Source organism: Cariama cristata, unplaced genomic scaffold (genome assembly GCF_000690535.1).
Source record: "Cariama cristata isolate BGI_N322 unplaced genomic scaffold, ASM69053v1 scaffold25936, whole genome shotgun sequence".
In the NCBI taxonomy this organism is placed as follows: domain Eukaryota; kingdom Metazoa; phylum Chordata; class Aves; order Cariamiformes; family Cariamidae; genus Cariama; species Cariama cristata.
The window spans coordinates 49,634-70,577 of record NW_009620820.1 but is presented as its reverse complement, the minus strand read 5'-3'; the positions used below and the strand labels follow the sequence as shown (position 1 = coordinate 70,577).

At 38.3% G+C, this 20,944-nt stretch overlaps 1 protein-coding gene across 1 annotated transcript in view; it reads right to left on the bottom strand.

The window, feature by feature from the left end:
* Positions 1–20,944, bottom strand: part of SVEP1 (sushi, von Willebrand factor type A, EGF and pentraxin domain containing 1) — a gene marked incomplete at its 5' end in the record, with an annotated part of 107,141 nt that overhangs the window by 53,421 nt on the left and 32,776 nt on the right. The window contains 15 exons of the mRNA XM_009701735.1: positions 353–449; positions 1,628–1,722; positions 2,325–2,486; positions 3,341–3,502; positions 4,236–4,397; positions 4,899–5,132; positions 5,464–5,652; positions 7,590–7,698; positions 9,658–9,779; positions 10,853–11,047; positions 12,406–12,537; positions 12,772–12,879; positions 13,535–13,664; positions 15,133–15,251; positions 17,391–17,588. Of these exons, the coding sequence (XP_009700037.1) occupies positions 353–449; positions 1,628–1,722; positions 2,325–2,486; positions 3,341–3,502; positions 4,236–4,397; positions 4,899–5,132; positions 5,464–5,652; positions 7,590–7,698; positions 9,658–9,779; positions 10,853–11,047; positions 12,406–12,537; positions 12,772–12,879; positions 13,535–13,664; positions 15,133–15,251; positions 17,391–17,588 (2,214 nt within the window). The remainder of the gene's footprint in view (positions 1–352; positions 450–1,627; positions 1,723–2,324; positions 2,487–3,340; positions 3,503–4,235; positions 4,398–4,898; positions 5,133–5,463; positions 5,653–7,589; positions 7,699–9,657; positions 9,780–10,852; positions 11,048–12,405; positions 12,538–12,771; positions 12,880–13,534; positions 13,665–15,132; positions 15,252–17,390; positions 17,589–20,944) is intronic.

Below are 20,944 nucleotides of genomic sequence, written 5' to 3'. Positions count from 1 at the left end.
TGAAGCAAGTGGGAAGCTAACATTGAAGAGAAGTACAGGCAGATCTAGTGGTATTAGCTGTTCACAGTGCAAATTTCCAGCTTTTGCTAATCATAAATATTGCCAAGTGACAGGATTTTCAAATCCACTAACTCCACTGAAAGAAACCCCATTCAAAATCCTTTTCTGCTAAACGCGATATAATTCAGCGAAAACATAAGGAATTATTTCTTTTCTTAATACTTATGTATGCTAAATCTCTGACGGATATTCCAATTAGGCTATAATCTTGAAATGTTTTGCTCCTTTATGGTCGCTCATGTTAAGGGCAGGGAGACATGTTAGCTCCTCCACCTTCCTCTCAATTTTTTACCTGTATATCCAAGTGGGCATATGCAAATATATCCACTTCCCAATTGCTTGCATGTCCCGTTGTTGTGGCATGGTTCCAGGAAACACTCGTGAAAGACCTGCCAGGGGTAAGAATGATACAATTACAGTAAAGGTGGAAATACAGGTGGAACAAATAATCTAATTTTAAACTCCAAACCCTATATAGTCACTTTGGGAAGGTGGGAAAAAAAAAGTCACTGCCACTAACTTCTAGCTCTTCCTCTTTATCTCCTCAGCACACCAACCGTCCTTTTTTCTAGACAAAAACACCAGGAATCTGAATTAGAATTTGAAAATTACCTTTTACTTAGTAAAATGTGATCATCCCAGTTGTTCCCTTCGAACTTTCTTAGCTATGTGACATGTGAGACTTTATATTATGCTTTTATATGAGAGTTCTCTGCATCCTTTTACACCAGCTCATCACTTCCTGCTACTAGTCATCAGGTGAGCTGGTGGGGAAGTTCACTGTGTGAAGTTACTTTTTCTAATGTACCAAACCTGAATTCAGCAAAATCCTTAAGTAAATGGTAACTAAAACCATAGGAGATTGGTTTGTCACCTGTCCATATGTTATATAATGGTTCATGCCAGATTTATCATCAGTCAACTTTGCTCCTGTTTACACAATATCCTAACTTTAGATTCAAACAAAGCAGTCTAGTCACAAGTTACAGACTCGGGCAGGTGGGAGAGATGGTGGGCATAAGGGGTATCTCTGGCAAACACTGTCACTAGAGTGGTTTCACATAGGGTCTTGCCTGCATTTCAAAGAGGGTACTCCCAGCAGAAGGGAGCTCTGCTTGCCTGCTCCCAAGTGTATCTATGTTGCAATAAGTAAAACAAACATTTTACAACTGGGACTTAGATGCCTGGTAGAATTTTCTGGAATCCAGTGTATGGAAGACATCAGATGACTGAGTGTGGTCAATCTACTTTTTATAGATTGGCTGAACCTCCTCCATGAAGTTTACATTTCTTTTGTAAGTGTGATAAGTATTTCATACATCAGGTGAAGGCTTCAAATCCAGAATTTAAGATTGCCAATAGCTGATGCAGCCTCCTTTGTTCAGTGAAAGTTCTACTATCATTACAAAGAGAGATTGAGTGATTCCCTCATGATCATTGCTCTCATCTCTTCAGGAAATACAGTCAGCATAACAATAACATTTTAAAAGGCTTTAGTCATTTACTGCTGCATAAGGCAGTCTTTCTTTCATTTGAGATACCATTGGAAAATATATCTTGTGCTTGCCTGACTGCTGACTTTGTACTGCTTGCTGATATTTTCTGGAGAGACTGGTACCATCTTTACACTTTCCTCAGCAGCTGAAAAAGTAGAGCCAAAACCTAAAGAGGAAAGATATGAAAGTGCTGTTAATAACACTGCATGGCAAAATCCCTCTTCAATGAGGGCATAATAATTGCATGTTAGTATTGCATCTAAAGATATGCTGAAAAAAGTGAATTTGTGGGAATAAAAAGCAAACTTGTACAGTAACCACATAGTATTTTGTATCTATTTTACACAAATATGTATTTGTAAGCATATACATTTCTAAACCACATATATGTGTGTTTACATAGAAAATATATTTTATGTGTATTTGTACACACACATATACATGCATATACATATTTGTGTGTATATATATATAAAAAACTCTGTCTATGGTGTATACATGTAGTATACACATACAATGTGTGTGTGTGTGTATATACACTCTGCATATGTATATTTTATTATTGAGCCTTTTTATGTATCACACAGCCACTCCTACATAACACAGAGGCAACACCAGGAGGCAAAACCAGCTGTGAACTTCACTGGTTGAAAACAAAGGTCTGCATTCGTTAGGAAAGTAAGTGGGATGTTTTCTGTCAAGACTACTGCTGGCCATCCTTTAGATGCTCCCTTTACTCACTTTCTTCAGTGAGATAATTTGGCTTACTTGAACAATCTGTGATGGATCTGGCACCAATGACAGTTGTTGTTCCATAAAAGGGACAAGACAAGCAGTAGGACTTTCCCGGGTCTGGCTGATAGTAGTCTCTGGGACAAGGGTAGCAAGGTGTCAAACCCGTACGAGAGAACTCGCCTGCAAGACATGGTACTGCAAAAACAAAAGAACATTTTTTTGAGTGATCATTTGCACCCCCATCCTACCTCCTCCCACCTCTTTCCGATCATTTTCTCTCCTCCCCTCATAGTCCCTCAGACTTAAAGGAGTAGGATAAAACCTGCCAGCAATTCATAATTGTAGGAGATGCTTATTTAAATTGTGCTGTTAGGTGACATGTAGTTCTCAAAGGACTATGGAAATATCTGGGAAGTATTTCTGTCTATTCCTTTTGCTCCTCTGGGGGCAGCTTTCAAATGCAGCTTCCTTTCCCTTTTATCTCTCACACCTGTTTTTTTCTGGTTTTGTTTTTGGTGTGTTTTTTTTTTTTTCCTTCAGAAGGAGTAAAGACAAAAGACAAGTCTTCTTTGTGCCATTAATCCCTGTAGACTACTTCCCCCGGGAATCCTTCTGATAAAGCTTCCTAAAGGCCTCTGAGGACAATTTCTTGAAAAAAGTTATGGAACAAACTGTGTTAAAATTCAGTATTTTTTGTACAGAAGATGTAGAAGCTGCTCCGGAGATAAGAGTGACAAACATCCTGTCATTCTCTTTCTTCTCTGTAAGGAGAAAGCTTCTATTTTCATTTAGGTACCCATCAGATATCTCATTTTATTCATCTTTAGATACGATCCAACTTGGAAATCAGAAGGGGGGCATTTGAAATAAACAGAGTATCAGGAAACAACCTATCATGTTGCTGGGAAATGCTGCTTGGTCCACACTTAATCAGAAGCGGAATTCAATCTCAGGCAAATGAATTGGATGACATTAGCTGATGTTAAAGCAACATTTAAAAATTTTCAGAATTTAATTAAAAAAATTTCATAGCCCCTTTTGTTACAAACCTCCACAAGCTGAGACATCCACTGTGCCTCTTTTCACTGTTGATGTATTTTCCGGGCAAGAGATGCAGTTCCTGGATCCAAATGCTGGTTGATATGTGCCAAGTGGACATGTTTCACAGGTCTCAAGACCATTAGGTGAATACATTCCTTGCTTGCATTGAGCTATAAGGCAGAAGAATTCATAGAGATTAAGCAATGTCCAACAGGAAACATGGTTCCTGACCTCTGAAAATAATGCTGAAATCACAATACACATCACAAGGACCTTTATTTCTAGAGTTTACTCTACTCTGAAGGACTTCATGGGTACAAAAAGCAAAAAAAAAGGGGAAATGTTTTAAGTTACTGATAGTGCATTTGTGATTTATTAACCAGTTAATTCTCTTTCATTCAGCTTCACAGATGATTTATTGCAACTTAGTTACTCATTTTTAATCAATAAAATTATGAGACAACAAACAGGAAATAAAACTAGCAACTTCTTTTTCAGAGCAAGTCACAAAAAGATAGTGGTGCTGAGGTGCTCCATGCCCCAGCAGTGTTGTGTAGGATGCAGACATTTTATCTTTGATCACGATAGGATGGAGAGGGGCTGGCAAGGGCAAGAATGGCATTATTCTAAGTGTATTAGTCCCTGCAAAATGGGCTCACAATCTCAAGACAGAAACGAAACAAAGCTTCAAAGGCCAGCTCTTCTTAAAACATCGGTCCAGGCAACCAGCATGCCACAGCAGTAGTGAAAACCTGGATTTTTCTCTTTATGTATGCATCAAGGGGCTGTTAGGATTGCTCCTCATTTCATAGGCTAATCTCATTCCAATACTCCCACCATGGGGACCAAAAGGATGCCACCAAGCATTCAGAAGTGGCTGACTGAAGAAGACAAAGTTCTCACCTTTGCATTCAGAGATGCTCATAGAGTGTAGATACTCAGTATAGGTACCAGATGGACAACTTTTGCATTCCAGCTGCCCTTCCTCATCTTGGTAGGATCCAGTCCAGCAGCTTTCACAGGTATGATGCTCCAGGGAGTAATATGTACCCAAAGGGCAGTTAACTGTAACATTGGAAACACGAAGTTCCCCTCAGAGTGCACAATCGTACATACTTGTCTTGCCTCTGGAGTTCCCATTTAGTTAAACCCTGTTTATGTGAAACGTGATTCTGTTCCTCAGCAAATGGAACTCTGCAAAGATCTCACTGTGCACAGGAAATGGAATCCAATTCCCTATCCTAGCTACATATCACCCACAAGACTAATAGGGTTAAAAGACTGCATACCAAGTACTGTTTTCCTGTGTATAACCAAGTGTGGATATGCCTGATTTCCCCATGGGAGTGGAATCCTGGGCACAAGAGCATCCTTTTTCCACAGGCCTTGGTTAGGAACATAAACATCCTCTGTAAGTCAAACTGCGCAAAGCATTTTGCAGTTTATTGTTCTGGGAGATCACAAGCACTGGACTGTGTCAAACCATAACCCTCTGCAAACATCCTCTAAAACTTTGCTTTTCAAAAGGACTCTAAATACATGTCAGGAGCAAGTCATCCTGCTTACCACACATTCTTCCCCTCAGCACAGAACCAGGCCTGCAGAAAAGAAAGGCCTTCTCGGTCTCCAGTGAGTTGCTGTCAGCTACAATGAGTTCGGATGCAAACTGAAAAGAATACATGGGTTCCTTATTGAGAGTCCTATTCAGCCTGTTTGTGATCATCTCGAGAGTTTTAAGGAGCCGTCGTTGGTTCTCCAGCTCCAACGTATCATTCCTTTCATCAGGCAGGGGCACACTAGCTGGGATATAAACAGAAAACACAAAAAGCACACAGATTTACAGTCAGCACTTTCAGTGTACTGTGGGATATATCAAAAGTGCAACACTCAAGCTTGCCAGTGGAACGTGGATAGCAAGCCGTGCGCATAATGCTCTCCATGAACATGAGGATGTGATCCTTCCCCCAAGCAGAAAGTCTGTAATGAAATGGGGCTATGAATATCTCCAGAAAACTGTCATCTGCATCTCCAGCAGGCTTTGTGAACTGTAGGCAAAGTTTTACCGAATGTATTAGAAACATGTTTTTAAAAATAACAAATAGGAGAAGGACAATATTTTTACTTCTCTCACCTGTGATGTTAAATATTAACTTGATTTTGTGGTCAGTCATTGGAACGTTCAGCTTATGTCTTTTGACTCGAGCAGGTGCTGCCTTCATAGAGGCAGAGAGATGCTTGGATAAGTCTTCTTCTTGAGGTGCATGAACAAAATCACCATAGGAATAATCCAGTTGGTTTGCTGTCCCCCAGCCAGCAGGTCCTGTAAGGCATTAAGAAAGAACAAAAAAAGAAGCAACAACTTGTGGAAAATAAGTGCCTGTACTTATTTCTAAAATATATCCTCAACAGAATGAGGATCTGTTTGAAGCTCCAAACGATGCGTGCTTGCTTTGCCTCTGCACAAGTGCCTATTGTGCCAGCATTTTGACCAAAGAAAAACAAAAAAACAGTCTCACTCCCAGCTAATATCCTAGAGATCCTGAATCTTGTGCAGTTAGCCAAGGCTTTAAAGATATACTGCTATAAAAGTTACATGTCACAATTCTTTCTCTTCCCCTGACTTGCATGGATCCTCACCTGTCAGCCACATCATCTTAAATAGTTCCATATTGCTCTCTTCCTCTTCCTGCTCAATCACAGACACGGCCTATGCCATGTGTCTCCATTGCATCTTCTTACAACTGCTGAATAGTTCTGCCATCATCTGACCTCTCAGAAGCAGCTGGTAACATCACCTTATGTGTTTATACCCCCAAGAAAGGCATTTCCTGTCACACATAGTGAGTCAAATTCACCTTCTGTATAATGTCCTCCACCTATAACATGCTTTCAACCATAAACAATTAAACAATTGTTTCTGTATATAATCTACCTTTTCATAATGACTAAATCTAGAGGTTCATGGTCTATTTCATTGATCTAGCCCTTTTTTAAAAAACATGGAGATAGAAAAAAATTCTGCCAATTACCTGTTAGCAGTCACCTAGATTAATTTACAGTGGAAACTAGGACAAATTAACCCCACAGCTTTGTGGTTAATACCATGTGAGTATTCCACAACTAGTTTTCTAAAATGCTATGTCTTATGACATGAAGAGAGTTCTCTCCTGCCTCCCCAGTGTAATATCACAAGAAACTCCATAAAAACAGCAACAAGGTTATTCTGATAAGAGGTTGACATGAACCAGAAGAGAATAGGACCCTACATCCTATGTCCTCAACACTGTTTCCTCCAAGTGCCTTTACAAGTCGGCTGCAACTGTCATCAGTATTCATCCTTACCCTGCTGACAACTGCAAATGGAACACCCAGACCTGCCACGCCATGTCTAATTACAAACAAATGCACTCTCAAACTCGGTGAAGCATGTCTAAAAAGTGAGAATAAGCAGGAAACTCTACCAAGTAATTCCACTACAAAACTGTAAAAGAGCCACAGTCCTATGACAAGAGTATGTATTCTGATGTTGATCTGCTAAAATGCCTCCTAATAAGACAGCTAATGTAAATTATGTTTTTAGCCTTTGTGCTCCCAGCACCCCCATGGGACTCTGAAATGACAAGGACAACAGCAGTACAACATGGACACTAACCTGTTTGAAAATGGACTGAAAAGGACAACTAACTTGGCATAAAGCAAAGCAGGAACAATCACTAGGACTGTCCCAGCTTTCACACTGATACAGCTACAGTCATTCTTCAAAATCTGCCCTTGCATGTAGGAAGTAATTTCACAGCTAATGGGCAAACTAAGCTTGTATAGCTTTACATGGTGAGGGTTCTGTGCTGATCTGAACCAGCATCAAGGATGCTCCTCATTTTCTTAACAATCTCCAGAACCATCTATTGTACTTTCTCAGTATTTTGGTTTGAAACTGTATGCTTTTAAAAAGTTATTTTCTTCCAGGCTAACCAAGCAGGTTTGTAGGACTCTCAGTGTGTGTGCTTTTTTCCCCCTCCACATCATGAAGCATCTCAGTAAACTTTCCTCTACACTATATAGGAAGCAGTATCAAAACCAGACAGCAAACAGTTCCATAATACTGTTATAAAGCCTATTATGTACTTGCTTACTATCTTAAGAGCTCTATAGCTATTTAAAAAAAATACCTCACACAACATATCGCATGCTTGAGAACAAAAGGAGTTACACTGTGTTAAACTTGGATGGCTAAGAATCTATAGAATCGATAATTACCAATGGCAAATCCATTTTCGTAATCATAATTATATTCCAAGCAATGTTTCTGTGTCTGATCTTCCAATCTGCAGTCGATATCATCAACATCATTACAGAACGATGGGACCTTCCAACATAAAGAACAAGATTAAGAAAATAAAACCACATAGCCTCCTCCCCTGACTTACAAAAAATTCTAGTTACAATGGAAAGCCCTGGTCCTGTCAGTGACACTGGATTTCCCCTTTCATGTCTCCTATAACCTTGGTAAAGTCTGCTAAAAGAAGTACATTCTATTGATACAGCTAGGAAGTAAAACGACGACTTGTACGCATACAAGCTCTTTGTTATAGAAGATGTTTTTATAAAAGATGTCCATTTAGTTAACTGCTCTTCCATGTGAAATCCCAAAATACAGAAAGAAGTTCAAGCTTGTTTCTCCCTGCTGAAGATGACAGGAGAACTCACACATTTGAAAACATCTGTGGTTTTTCCAGCTATGTAAGTTGTAATTCTGTCAGGTTTACAACAGTGCTGTCACCCATTCTTCACTCCCACCTCTCCCTACCAATGGAAAGGGACTTGTGCATTCCACCAAGAGACCTCAGATGACAGGGTAAATCTGAGAAGGACAGAAACTACAGAACAGAATACTCAACAGAAACCTTTCTGGTATTGTTGATTTCTTCTCTCCACAAAAGCAGTGGAGATTAGAGAAGAATAGACCAATGCATGATTTTTGATAAAATGTGTTACTTCTTGCTTTTTCCAGAAAGGTGTCAAGCAAGTTGGTCTCTAGGCCATGTTTTGGAATTGCTTTGCTTTTTCCATATCAATTTTCATTGAAGAGATAGCTCCTGCTGATTCCTCCCCCCTTTTCATATCTCTGCTAGAATTTCAAATTCTTGGGAATAGGAATAGGCATATTCAAAACAGCCTTTTTGACTGTTTTGCCAGATTGTTGCATTTTGATGTAACTGCTTGAGCAGGTCACTAAGCATTTTTTCCTTATTATCTTTTGCTTGCCGATAGTAACAGTCTAAGCACTGTCACCTGGTGGTAGCTGGCTCTTATGGAAAAGGAACAGAAATAAAACCAGCCAAGATTGCTCTACTGGAAGAGAACAAATCTGAAGCAAGGCAAGAGAGCAACAGATATTTAGATCCAAGTGTCAGGTCAGAGATTGCCTGAAGTGTTATATAATTTCTGAGTCATTCGACAAGGGCTACTAATATATATTCCAAAGCTGCAGGAGTTTGCCCATTAGCTTTATATGCTAATAATGCTTTTTAGTTAATAGAAAAGCTTTTAGCATATGGAACTTGTCCTGCAAAAAATCTGTAAATGCCCAGTGTTCTCTTCTGGCACAATGCTACCACAGTAGGCCTGGACATCCACTCCTGAGACTACAACTCAAACTCCTACTGCTTCTGCTTTGCAGCTGAGGACAGACCTGTGGATTAAGAGGGGAGACTGTGACACTGAACCAGAAGGCAAGAGACACAGTAGAGAAGGAACATGCTACTGCTTCAAATTCAGCGCCATGCAGCTCTTAATGATAAGAGTGAGAATTCAGAAACTCAAGAAACCTGAAAAAATTATTTAAATCACTGCTTCTGGATTTAAGTGCCTGGACTTAGGCACCGAATGGAGAGTTTATCTATTTGTATACGTTTATATTCATTTATATTATATGGATAGATGTTATACATATTCTCAATAAAATACATGTAATTTATAATCACATCCAACTTTCAAAAACAACTCTGAGGTTAGGGTTTTCAAAACTGCACAGGTTCTGTTTGGAAGCCTACTGAAAAGCTGAGTGCCAGGTCCCTAAGCTACTTGGACACTTCTATAAATTCTGTCTTATATAATGCCACATTGAAGACTGAACTGAATTACATTAAAATGCCAGTGAATTATCTTTATTTTTAAAGGAGACTTTTCATCTTCTGAAAAAGCATAAATTTCATTTACAGGTTTCTGATGTATTTTCCTTTTATGAAATTAGTTAGCTGGGAAAAGTAACAACGAGGTACATTTTTTAAAAGTATGTAAAAGCAAGGAGTATTTACTAACCTACCATTTTACCAAGCGCACTCTGGAATGCATCAGTAAAGCTATTTAGAAGACTGTTGTCATCACATTGTGTTGCTTTGTAGAACATCTCAAAGGATTTGAACCCATGGTTTGCAAAACGATTTACTGAAAAATGTTGGAGAAATAAATTTTTACTGGTCATTGCAAGAGTTTCAGAGGTAAAAGCAAGATCATTCAGGCTAAAACTGGAATACACTAAGCTAAGAAGCATTGTCTTTAGCAACCTAATTTCCCAGTGTTGTATATATGAAAATGGATCACTCGTACCTCAGCCAATGCAGCTGAATATGATCCTTTGGCAGGCATCAAATTTATTGGGAAAGCTAACAGACATTAAAAAAAGGTCTGTCATTTATCTGTTTCAGCATTTTCCTCATGGAAGAAACCTGTGAGCTGTCAATCAAACTGTACTTTTTACTGAGTGAGAAGCAATATTAAAAGTTCTATTACTAATGCTGTTAGGCTAAATATGAAAAATTCTCATCCAGAATGTAAGCAAATCAGACTTTCTAACTGTCCAAGTTACAGACATTGAACTGATAGATAGCTCTGAAACACAACTCTCATTTGCTCATAGCTGAAACCCTGCTCTCGTTTGCTGAAACCAAGAAATCCACTGTGATGGAAGTGGATGCAACATGGTGCCAAGACTGGCTTCATATGTAGCTCTAATATATTTATTATTAAAATGTCACCAAAGCTGGGAAATTCCACGGCTGAAGTTTTGCATGTGTCCATCTGAAAGAAAATACATAAACGCTTCTGATTTGGTGATAATTAGATATGTAAATACAGCATGCACTGTGCATTTGGATCAAGAAGTTGCAAATACTGTTGAAATTCCTCTTGAAAGACATCGATATTGTTTGTAAACAAACTGTTTCAAATAACAATTCAAAATAATGACAGACCTTGTCTACTTTGCCATCTTTGCTATTTTGTGATTCCCAGGATTCAAATTCACTGCTATTTTTGTGTTTTAGACAGCTTCTGAAATAACACATTTAGGGACTTCCAGGCATTCTTTCACAATATTTGTAACAATTTGGAGGTAGAGGATGGAGAAGATTTGTTATCATAAAACAGAAGTCATAATTTCTAAAATATTTTCATTTACTTCCTCATTAAACATAGTGTTTGATGAGCTGCAGATTCATTTTAGTAACACTAAGACTTACAAGAGCAGCCAGGCCACTTTGGTGAATAAGGTGGCTTCCAGACACCATCCTCATATGCACAATAGTAGTTCTCACTTGATCCTTCTGAAAAACTATAACCCTCTGCACAGTGCAATGTGCAATTAACTCCTGCTTCATCTGATGTGCATGTAAAATCACCATTCACAGGCTCAAAGGAGATTTCACAGGGAGAACCTAGGAAAAATACAAAGATTTACATACTGATGCATGTGGTGAAGTAAGTAAGCACACAGGAAAACAGCACTGATAGGATTTCCAAAGTACCCAGTATCAACCTGATCTCGCCTTTGCTGAAGTCTGTGGAAGTATTACTTGCTACTTCCATAAAGGCAGGATCAGGCTACTGCGAAATTCTTCTCAAACTCTGCCACTGAAATTTGAAATCTAGAAATGTGAAGACTTAAAAAAATTCATGATATATATGAGAAATTAAAACAACTCAGAAAAGCAAGACCCAAGCCCTTCTGTACTTCTTCTGCAAAGGTGCATCCTCAAGCACGTGCTTGCTAAAATAATACAAAATATTAATCTAAATTTTTACATGAACTTTCATACAATGAATTCTAGTAAACTACATTACATCCTGAATTCTGAAACCAAACATTATCCATTCTGCACTATTGCAACAACATATTCACTTGTTGGATTCATCTTTGGAGGGACTGGCTGTAAAACTTCAGTTATGATCTATTTTACAGGCCAATTGTGAAGGAGATTGTGAATGATTGTCACAAACATTCAACCACAAAAAGTGTAGAACTTGAAATAATGTCAATTCTAAGCGCTGGCTTTTTCTTGCTAAGATTTACCGCAAATCAGAAAATAGGACATCCATCTGCAACTTACCTTTTCTAAAAGCTATAACCAAGATTCTGCATGATTTTAAATTCTCTCTTCACTAACACATTTTATTATACAGATGTCCAACTGAGACATAAGCACTAGACAGCAGAGATGAAATAGAATTTTTATCCTTAATACTTTATCTGCCAAATTAGTGTTTGGCCTTTAAAGAAGAAAGTGAACGGTGGGGAAAAGGTTTCTATGCAATAAATACAAATGCACCAGTGTATCTATAGGTACAGACAGCTTCTAAAATCTAAAGAGTGTTCTAGTATCTGCTACAGTATTTGTAGTTGATTACAGAAATATTTCCATAAATTTTCTTTTTAACTACAGATTTGAAGTAAGACTTCAGTAACATTTATTAATTCATTTCACATTGTATCTGTCACTGAGAAAAAAATGGATCCATTACCATAAGTTTTAGTGTTTGATGAATCATAATTTCAGTGCTTTTACACCTAATCTGAATTTATAGGACCAAATCCAAGGCTGTGCTGCTTCAGTCTTAGACAATTTATTTGCTGGTACTAACAAATATCCTGAGTACCTTCAAGTTACTCCAATATAAAACGGGAATAACTAAAAAAGTGGAGACTAAATGAAAAAGTAGGAGTAGCATTGCAACTTTTATGATATTCAGTTAAAACAACGCATACAGTCTTGATCAGAGGATTAAGACAACAAACCTTTGATGACAATGTGGATCTCACATGTCCTGTTATTGCCAGAGGGATCCACGGCTGTGTATTGAACTGTTGTTTCTCCTTTGGGAAAGAGATCTCCAGGTGCATGACTCCTAGTGACAGTCAGTGGAGCACCTAGAAGAGTTAAAAGACAATCTAAAACAGTGACAAGTAAAACAGGGATGCTTACATCCAACCTTGACAAATGGAGAAGGAAATGGTAGCACGTCTTCCAAATCATGTGTTCTTAAAAATAAGTAAGTAAAAAAACCCTCAAAAATTCCTAAACTCCAAGTGATTAAGGCTGAACAGGTTGGAGTTACCTAGCCTTCCACTGTTCCATGCATGTTTTGGGGTGCCCTATCTCACCTGAATTGTCTGAAAATTGTGGTTCTTCCCATGTTGCTGGGTACTCATTCTCTACTGCTTGCATGGGTGGTGGTGATCTGCATCTATCAATTACAGGAGGTTCTGCATCTGCAGAATTTGAAGAGATGGCATGACATTAGCTTACTGAACTGCCACTGCACTGAAATAAAATCTATAACCAGAAGTCAAGTAAACAGCAGTTTTAAGTTCACATCAGAAGATACAACAAAGTTAGGTGCACACTTGTAAGCTGCTGCAACTGGTAGATGCTCAGGGAATGCACAAGACTAATTCTTCCTCTGAACTTGTGTTTTCTGTGTTCTGTTTACTTTCTACAGAGCAAACCTTGTTCAACAGGACTGCTGAATAACACAACTGTCTGACAGAAATACTTGAACAATGATTTACATCAGCAATGTGCAGAAACCTTGGAAATTTTGTTGGAGTCTTTCAAGAAGAAAAAAAAATTATATATATGAAGGCAATAAGTGACAACAAAATAAAGCATTTAATCTACCAGTGTGATGAGAAATATTAACATTCAGAATGAACAGCAGAACAAAACACAACCCAAACTGAACATCTGGGAGCAATGACTGCACGCTACGCAAACTGTGACCCAAGATCAGCAAAGCATTTACAAAGATGATCTTACTCCTGGGCTTATACCTGCACACATAAAGGCCTCAGTCTGTTTCTGCACAAAATTAGAATCAAGACGACCAAGACAGACTCTTGCAGAATGATTTTTACCAGCACTTACCAATAACCTTGACACTGAACACACAGCTTGCCTCATTGCCCGACTTATCAGTCGCTGTGTATGTAATGGCAACTTCACCAATTGGGAGAAGAAATGGTGGTATGAAAGCTGGGGTAACGTGAACTGAGACCTTTTATAGGAAAACACTTGTTATTTAAAAAACAAAGTTGGTCAGTAATCACGACATTCATATTTAAAGAAATGGCCACAAAACAGTATCCTTCAATGTCAAGCCTACTCATTCTTAATGCAAAGAGCCTCTTCAAGCAATGAGGGTGGACTTCACAACAAAGTGCTCTGCTCCCCTTCTCAATACTGCCTCCTTTATAACAACAGGGATTTATTCAGTCAGGATTTGGACCCTGACCTGCTGCACTACACAGCACTGTACATTAAGAAAAGTTAAGACTGACTCTTATATTTGGGAAATATTCTCTTTCATATTTCACTCTCTGCACTGAACGCACACTACGCCAGCTCAGAACCTGCTTTGTCTGCAGTTCAGCTCTCCAGCAGCAAGGGCAGCAGACCTGGCAGATGAGTGGAGTTGCGGACTATAAGTACTTACATATCCAGTTTTAATCTACATATGTTTATGAGTCAATAGCCCACAGATGCTTCAAAACATTCTGGCACAGCAAAGGAATCCTACATTTGGAGTAAACGACACTTTCATGCTGGCTACGACTATTTCATATGGGTTAGAATGGTCTTAAGAACTTCTCTTTAAAAGAACTGTTTTCACGTGAACAAAGCAGTTTATCTGACAACTATGGCTACAAACCAGCTACAACTAAGAGCTAAGGTGCTTGATTTCTACAGTTCACTGAATGACCCTGTGTCAGCAGAGCTACAGTACCTGACCATGGCTATGCTACAGCAGAAAATGTGTGAACTTAAACGTCTTTTACTGGAATAGCTCACAGCTTCCAAGTGCAAAAAACTCCTGTGTTTGCAGCAAACTAAAATCACACACAGAGTCACTGTTCCTTTGCTGACTCATGATAAAGCATTCAGTTGCTGTAACTTGATCATGTCTGAGCCTGTAGGGAATGTTACTCTTCATGAAACAGCCCTGGAGCAAGTTTTTCTTGTAACTCCATTTCCAGACCTCTGATACCCATAGTAGCCAAAGGCCCACGTCTGAACCTTGCATTAGATAGGAAAATAAAATTTTTCTTTCTCACTTGGGAAGATGAAAGCAGTTTTTACTTATGACAGTGTGTTCTTGTTAGCCTTTTAGATTAATGAACTCGTTTACTTCCTTCTGAGAAGAGTTTATTAAACTTCTTCACATTCTAAGAGCTCATTTTTAAAGCAGCTGTCACCATCTTATAAACAAGGGCACATTCTTTCTTTTGACCACATAAATTAACCATATGAGATTTTATGCACTTAAAACACCATGCAGTGTCCTGTGACCCCATAACCCTAACCAAGACAGAAAATGCTGAATTCTCAAGACACAAACTTTTCAGCAGATTCTTCTTCTACTCCTGCTTATTAGAAGAAAGAAATTCTAGTGGATCATAAAATTAATTTGAAATAGCTAGCTATAGAAAGACTGCCTCCAGTCAAATGTATAGATTTTAACTTGCCTCATCTCCAGAGTTATCCTCAGCTGTTGGTACCTGCCAGCTGATATTAGCAGAGTTATGATGTTCCAGAGTCTCAGTCTCAATATTTTCTGGACAGTGGATCCGAGGAGCTTCAATATCTGATCCAGAAAAAGACGAACTAGTTTTATATGTGGTATTATAGAAATAAAACCTCTATAATGGTTAGACTGCAACTTGTTATAACCACTGGTTTTTGTGCTGCCTGGAATATAAATGTACATGTTTGCAAACTACCTGTCTCTGACCCTTTTTAATTCTTGCCTACAGGCTCACACGTAAAGATTAAATTCTCGTGGGGAAGGGACTATTTTTTGCTGTATTCTTGTACATCTTGGAGCATCATGAGAGTGTTTTCTACATGCAACCATAAAACAAGGAATAGTAAGACAGAAGGAATTTGTTTCTCTTATTATTCATCCCTTCATTGCACAAGAATACTCATTAAGAAGGAATGGCTTCTTCGTCCTTTCGCTGCCCACAGATGACACATACAAATGAAAACATTTGTTTATAATGATCAGTGACTTAAAAAAAGAAAAGTGTTTGTGACATGTAATACGTACTATGAACAAGAGTAGTGACTTTGAAATTCCCTGGAGTGTGGTGTGGAACTGACTTGAAAGAAACAATAGCAAGATTTCTGGCAGTAGCTGCTGGAAATGTTCCTTAATAAAACTCCTGTTACAAGGTATTACGTAGGACAAATTGAGTCTTCTTGTGACCTATGTGACAATGCTGGATGGTTTCAAAGGACTGGTGATACAACATAGGTAACATCACCACCAAGATTTAAGACTCAAGTTTCTCTGACAAACTTAAAGTACTTCATTTCCCTGGCACAGGGCCTCCCAAAACATTTGTGGTCAGGTTATTTTATTGCTGTAATGTCGCTTGATAAATGGTCTCTCGACTCATGAGACAAGGATGCATTCAGCTCTGAACTCATCTATGCCCAGGAGGCTTTAAAACAACTCAGAACTGATATCACTTATATTTTTATTACTGAATAGTTCCAGTAAAGATGTAACTCAGGCAATTAAACTTCTGTAATTAAGAGTGCAAAGCAATAAATACAAGTGATTTTGCCTTCCTCTGAACTCATTCTGATGAAAATTTTATTAGAAATGCACTCTTTTAAATAACTACCAGTCATGGTTCACAATCCCCTGACCACAGCCTTCAGGCTGGGGCAGATTCCATTGAAAAGTGAAATTCTGTAAAAAGACTAATAAATAAGTCAGAAATAAAATGGCTATTTTGAACTGGCCAAATATGTTAGCAGCAAGATAGAGAGAGATAACAAGAATGAAAGCAATTTAAATGCAACTGTTCATTTTTACTAGAGAAGAATAACCTTCAGAGTTTCTTGGTGCCTCTTATTTTAGGGTTTTATGCACTGGTAATATCTAAAAGCTTGAAAACCCAAGCCATGCTGCTTTATCTTGATCCAAACACTTCAGCTTGTAGCCTTGTGCTGGGATCCCATCAAATATTAAAAACTGTGGTTTGGCACAGGTTTACACAAAAGATTCAGAAAAACAATGTGGTACATCACAGAGTGGGAAATATTATGTTTAAAAAGAGGGATAAAATCTTCCTGGCCATTACAGAGAAACAAGTTCCCATCTTCTGCCCATCTTTATACTCCGTGCACTTGTGTCAGCCAATTTTGGCTTTAACTCTTGTGCACTGTTGCTCAGGCCATGTCAACAGCCATAATCAGTTCAAAGACAACTGAAATGAACCATCCCTCTATAACCTGTCTATCAGCCAGGGTTTACACAGCCTTTACAGATTTGCTCTGACTACAGGGCTTAGATAAACCTCTGCTAAACCAGTAACAGTATTATTATCATTGTAGTTTTACTAGAAGTGTGGGTTCCACTTTGACTATCTTTAAGCTAAGAGCTTTTGCTTCTACTCTGAAATTTCAAATTTACCTGCACATCAGGCCTTTTAGCAGGCAGCTTCCCAACAACAGACTTATGAGATGGATCGCAGGAGAGACAGTTGATGATGAGGACTATAAGGTGGCACTCAAGCAATCTCTGAACTCTACATTCTTATCATAAACTACAAGTAAATTGGACAGCCAAGCTATACTGGTACAGGCAACACTTCTTACAGACTAAATCATGCTTTCTTCAGTTCAAACCTGTCCTCACTCAGTTATTTGCTGTGTGCTTCCCTTCAATCCTGCACACATGTGTACACAGAAATTATTTTGTGGTCTCTACCTTTACACAGAGCCTCTTCGATGTTTGCACTCCATCTCCCAAATGAAATGCACCTTACTTCTTCTCTAGCTCCAGACAAGATGAATCCTTTGGGACAGATCAGCTGGCACACAGTCCCAGAAACGGCAGGCTCCAGCCCGCATCTGGGAGGGAGAACTGTTATGCCTGCTGGTTTCTGGAGGATGGGGCAACGCATTTCTACAAGAGACCAGCAGGACATGTCTTTTAACTGACATACACAAAGTATACATGCAAAAAAATCTGCAAATAAAGTCACATAGCAACTCAGAGGGAACACAAAATACGTAGACTTTTTAAGACTCTCCATGTGCTATGAGTGCTTCAAAACAGTAAGACCTGCTGAAGCTTTGTACTCCAGTGCTGACTGAAGTAAACAGCACCCAGAATATCAGGTCTTCCATTTTGTTGCTCATAATTTTCACTGGTACAAAAATATGGTATTTTTCATGCAGCTCCACTATATCTTACTCTCTCTCTCTTTTTTTTTTTCCCCCTTTACCACTTCACCTTTCATGGTTGCTTTGCAGCTGCATTCCATTGCCTTCTATGGAAACCAGATCTTCATAGCATGACAGAGGTAATAGTCTTGTATCTGTTATCTTCTATATCTTTTACACTGTCTTTTGAAATAAGAATGAGAAAAGAAAAAGGACACCCTGCCATGAGCTCAGTGTAGGTTAGGGATATGGCATGTGATTTTGCCTACCACATTCCAAACTGAATGAAATTGGGCTTGGTCTTGACTGCGTCCAAACCCAGATGCAAAGACTCAGGGTGACCATAAGTGGCAGCTGACTTTCTCTGTAAAGTCAGGAAGGCCTGATGGTTGCTTAAATGCTTAAAGCAGAAGTTTTCAACTATTTTATTACTAGAATTCACTACAAATTCTCAAGACCATTTGCATCGAAGTGTAAACTTCCAAAAACCACAATGTGCATAAACAGGTTCAATTGTCACAACAGCTTTGTTTCATTTTTGAACTATTGTTTTTACCATGTCAGGCAAGTCATGTTATTTTTACTTCAAACAAGGAGGCATTAATGAACAGGGCAAAAAGGGGTATCCCATGAATGCAGTTCGTAGACTTTTAGTAACATTTCTTAAAACAGATAATACACACACAAGAAAAATGCTTCATTATATATTGCCAATGAGAAGACTTCTAACTCTTTAGCTGATGAAAGCAGACAGGTCTTTACACAAAGGGTACACAAAGAACAACACAACGGAGCTGCAGAAGGGAAAGCTCTGTTCATCTCTTAGCAATGGTTTAATGATGCAGAAATGATTCACATTCAGAACACTTCATATCCCTTTCTTCTCCTCTCCCAAAATACGCAGCGAGTAACTGAAAACTGGTTCTTCTGCATGAAACAAAATTTAAAGAGTCTAAGTGTTCTAAGTATTTCCTGCCCTTTAAACTCTCAATACCAAAATTGTGATTAAACTTCAAGCAATTAATTACTACACTTCATTTCAAGAGAATGCAAAGATCACAAATGTTAACACATTTGTTTACTTCAGGCACACACTGTTGGCTATGCAATGTAAAACAACCTCACCAGAAAAAAAACCCCAAGCCCTAACTTTTGGTTGCTCACCACAGGAAGGTAACTGACAAATACCAGAAAGATCAGAACTTCGGAAAACAGTGTTTGAAAAGACAAGTTAAAAGCATTAAAATGTATACTACTCAGTGAACAAGTAGAAGGAAGGCTGTGAAAGATGTAAGCATGAAAAGCAGAGAAAACTGCAGCTCTTCAGGAAGCATTAAAAGCCCTCCTCGTTGAGATGCTTCCAGCTGTACTAGCAAAATCCTAGTAGAGCACAATCCCGAAACACCTGACCAACATTCAGGATAACCTTTGGTATACTTAACCTGAGGGAATCTCTTCTAAGTGGGACAGGTTTTTAATAGGAAAAAAACAGTAATAGTGTTGTTTAGCTTTTTTATCTGCGCTCAGTTCCAGAATTTGATCAAGCTAGACCCAGGAAGACTGGATTTCATGAGGAGCAGAGCGATAATCCATGATATTAGTCATGTGGATAGGGAATTAACAGAGAAAGAGGAAAAAAGTACTTCTAAGGAGAAGCAAGAATCTGCTTTCATCTGCAACTGCCTGTGATGAACCACAACACTGTATTATAATTCTCAACATCAAGAGGAACTTCAATATTGTAACAAATGAAAATATTACCAAGCAAATCATGCCTCTTTCTTTAAACCCCTTTGCAAACACAATGTTTCAGGGAAAGAATTGGCCAACTGCATTTAGAAATCTGGGGTAGTAATTCTTTCAACACTAGGTGGCATCAACACACTGGATACCATCTGTGTTCTTACCTTTCTCCACTAAAACTTGAACAAAGCAAGGAGAGGGGCATCTTGCAAAATTCATTAATTTTAACGTGCTGGATATTAATCTTTGGCCAATGGAGAATGAAACACAAGAAAATGAATGTGGAAATTTTTTTTTCAAATTGGACAAATGACGAAGCTTCCCTTTTCAGCAGATAGTGTTTGTAAGCCATCTATAATTTATGTAACTTACTCAAAAGTAAGTCATTGCTAACAGCACCTTTCATGAAAAATGCAAAAATTTAAAACATATGTAATAGCCAAACTTGCATTAACTTCCAGTCTCTTCAAAAAAGATGCATATGACAACAGACCTCACAGAAGTGACTGTAAACAATCCAAGCTATGTTATGGTACAGTGTCAATTATAGTTACAGAAGGTTGTAGCATAGCCTCAGTAAGTTAACTTTTAAATATGGTAAACTTTGCCCCGATGTGCACTCAAACTGAAAAGCATTCAAAAAAAGAACTAGGATAGTATCCTGAGGTCCAGGAAATTCGTTTCAAGGTAAGAGACTGAACCCAGTTCAGGTTAATTTTTCTAACAGAAGGATAGGAAATTAATAAATCATCAATTACAAATGCCTAAATACAGCAGGATTTCTGGTATCTTTTACACAGCAGATGATAAATAATAACTCGGAGCTGTTTAGACTAAAAATAAATGGAGAATACCTCCATGATAATGATGAGCATTCAGAAAATGAGTACAAACAGTAGTTTTTGAGGACACGATATTAAGTCTTCTGATTTGCATCCTTCTCTGAATAAAACTCCACACATCTATATTGAACAACAATCTCAGCAAGCTTGTTCTAAACACCAGTCACAAGAAGAAGCAGCAGAGACGTTTTCCAGCTAACACTCTTTGTGCCAATCAAAGGTTACTTTTATACTAGATTTTCAGACTCAGCAAAAATAAGCTATTGCCATGGGTAATCCAGGAATGCAGGCAATATTGCATGGTGTGAAGAAATCTTCTGATACAGAGTAGAGCTGAATTTTAATAATCAAAATGCTAAGCTAGGAAGGATGAATTCAAGTGATGAATATAGTTAATCTTCCAATTATAATCTTCCAACAGGATTTCAGGGTCCTTTCCTTTTGAAGTTAATTGAAGTTTTTCCAGTGACTTCAACAGAAGAAAGATTAGGATCTCGTAAAAAAACTCTCT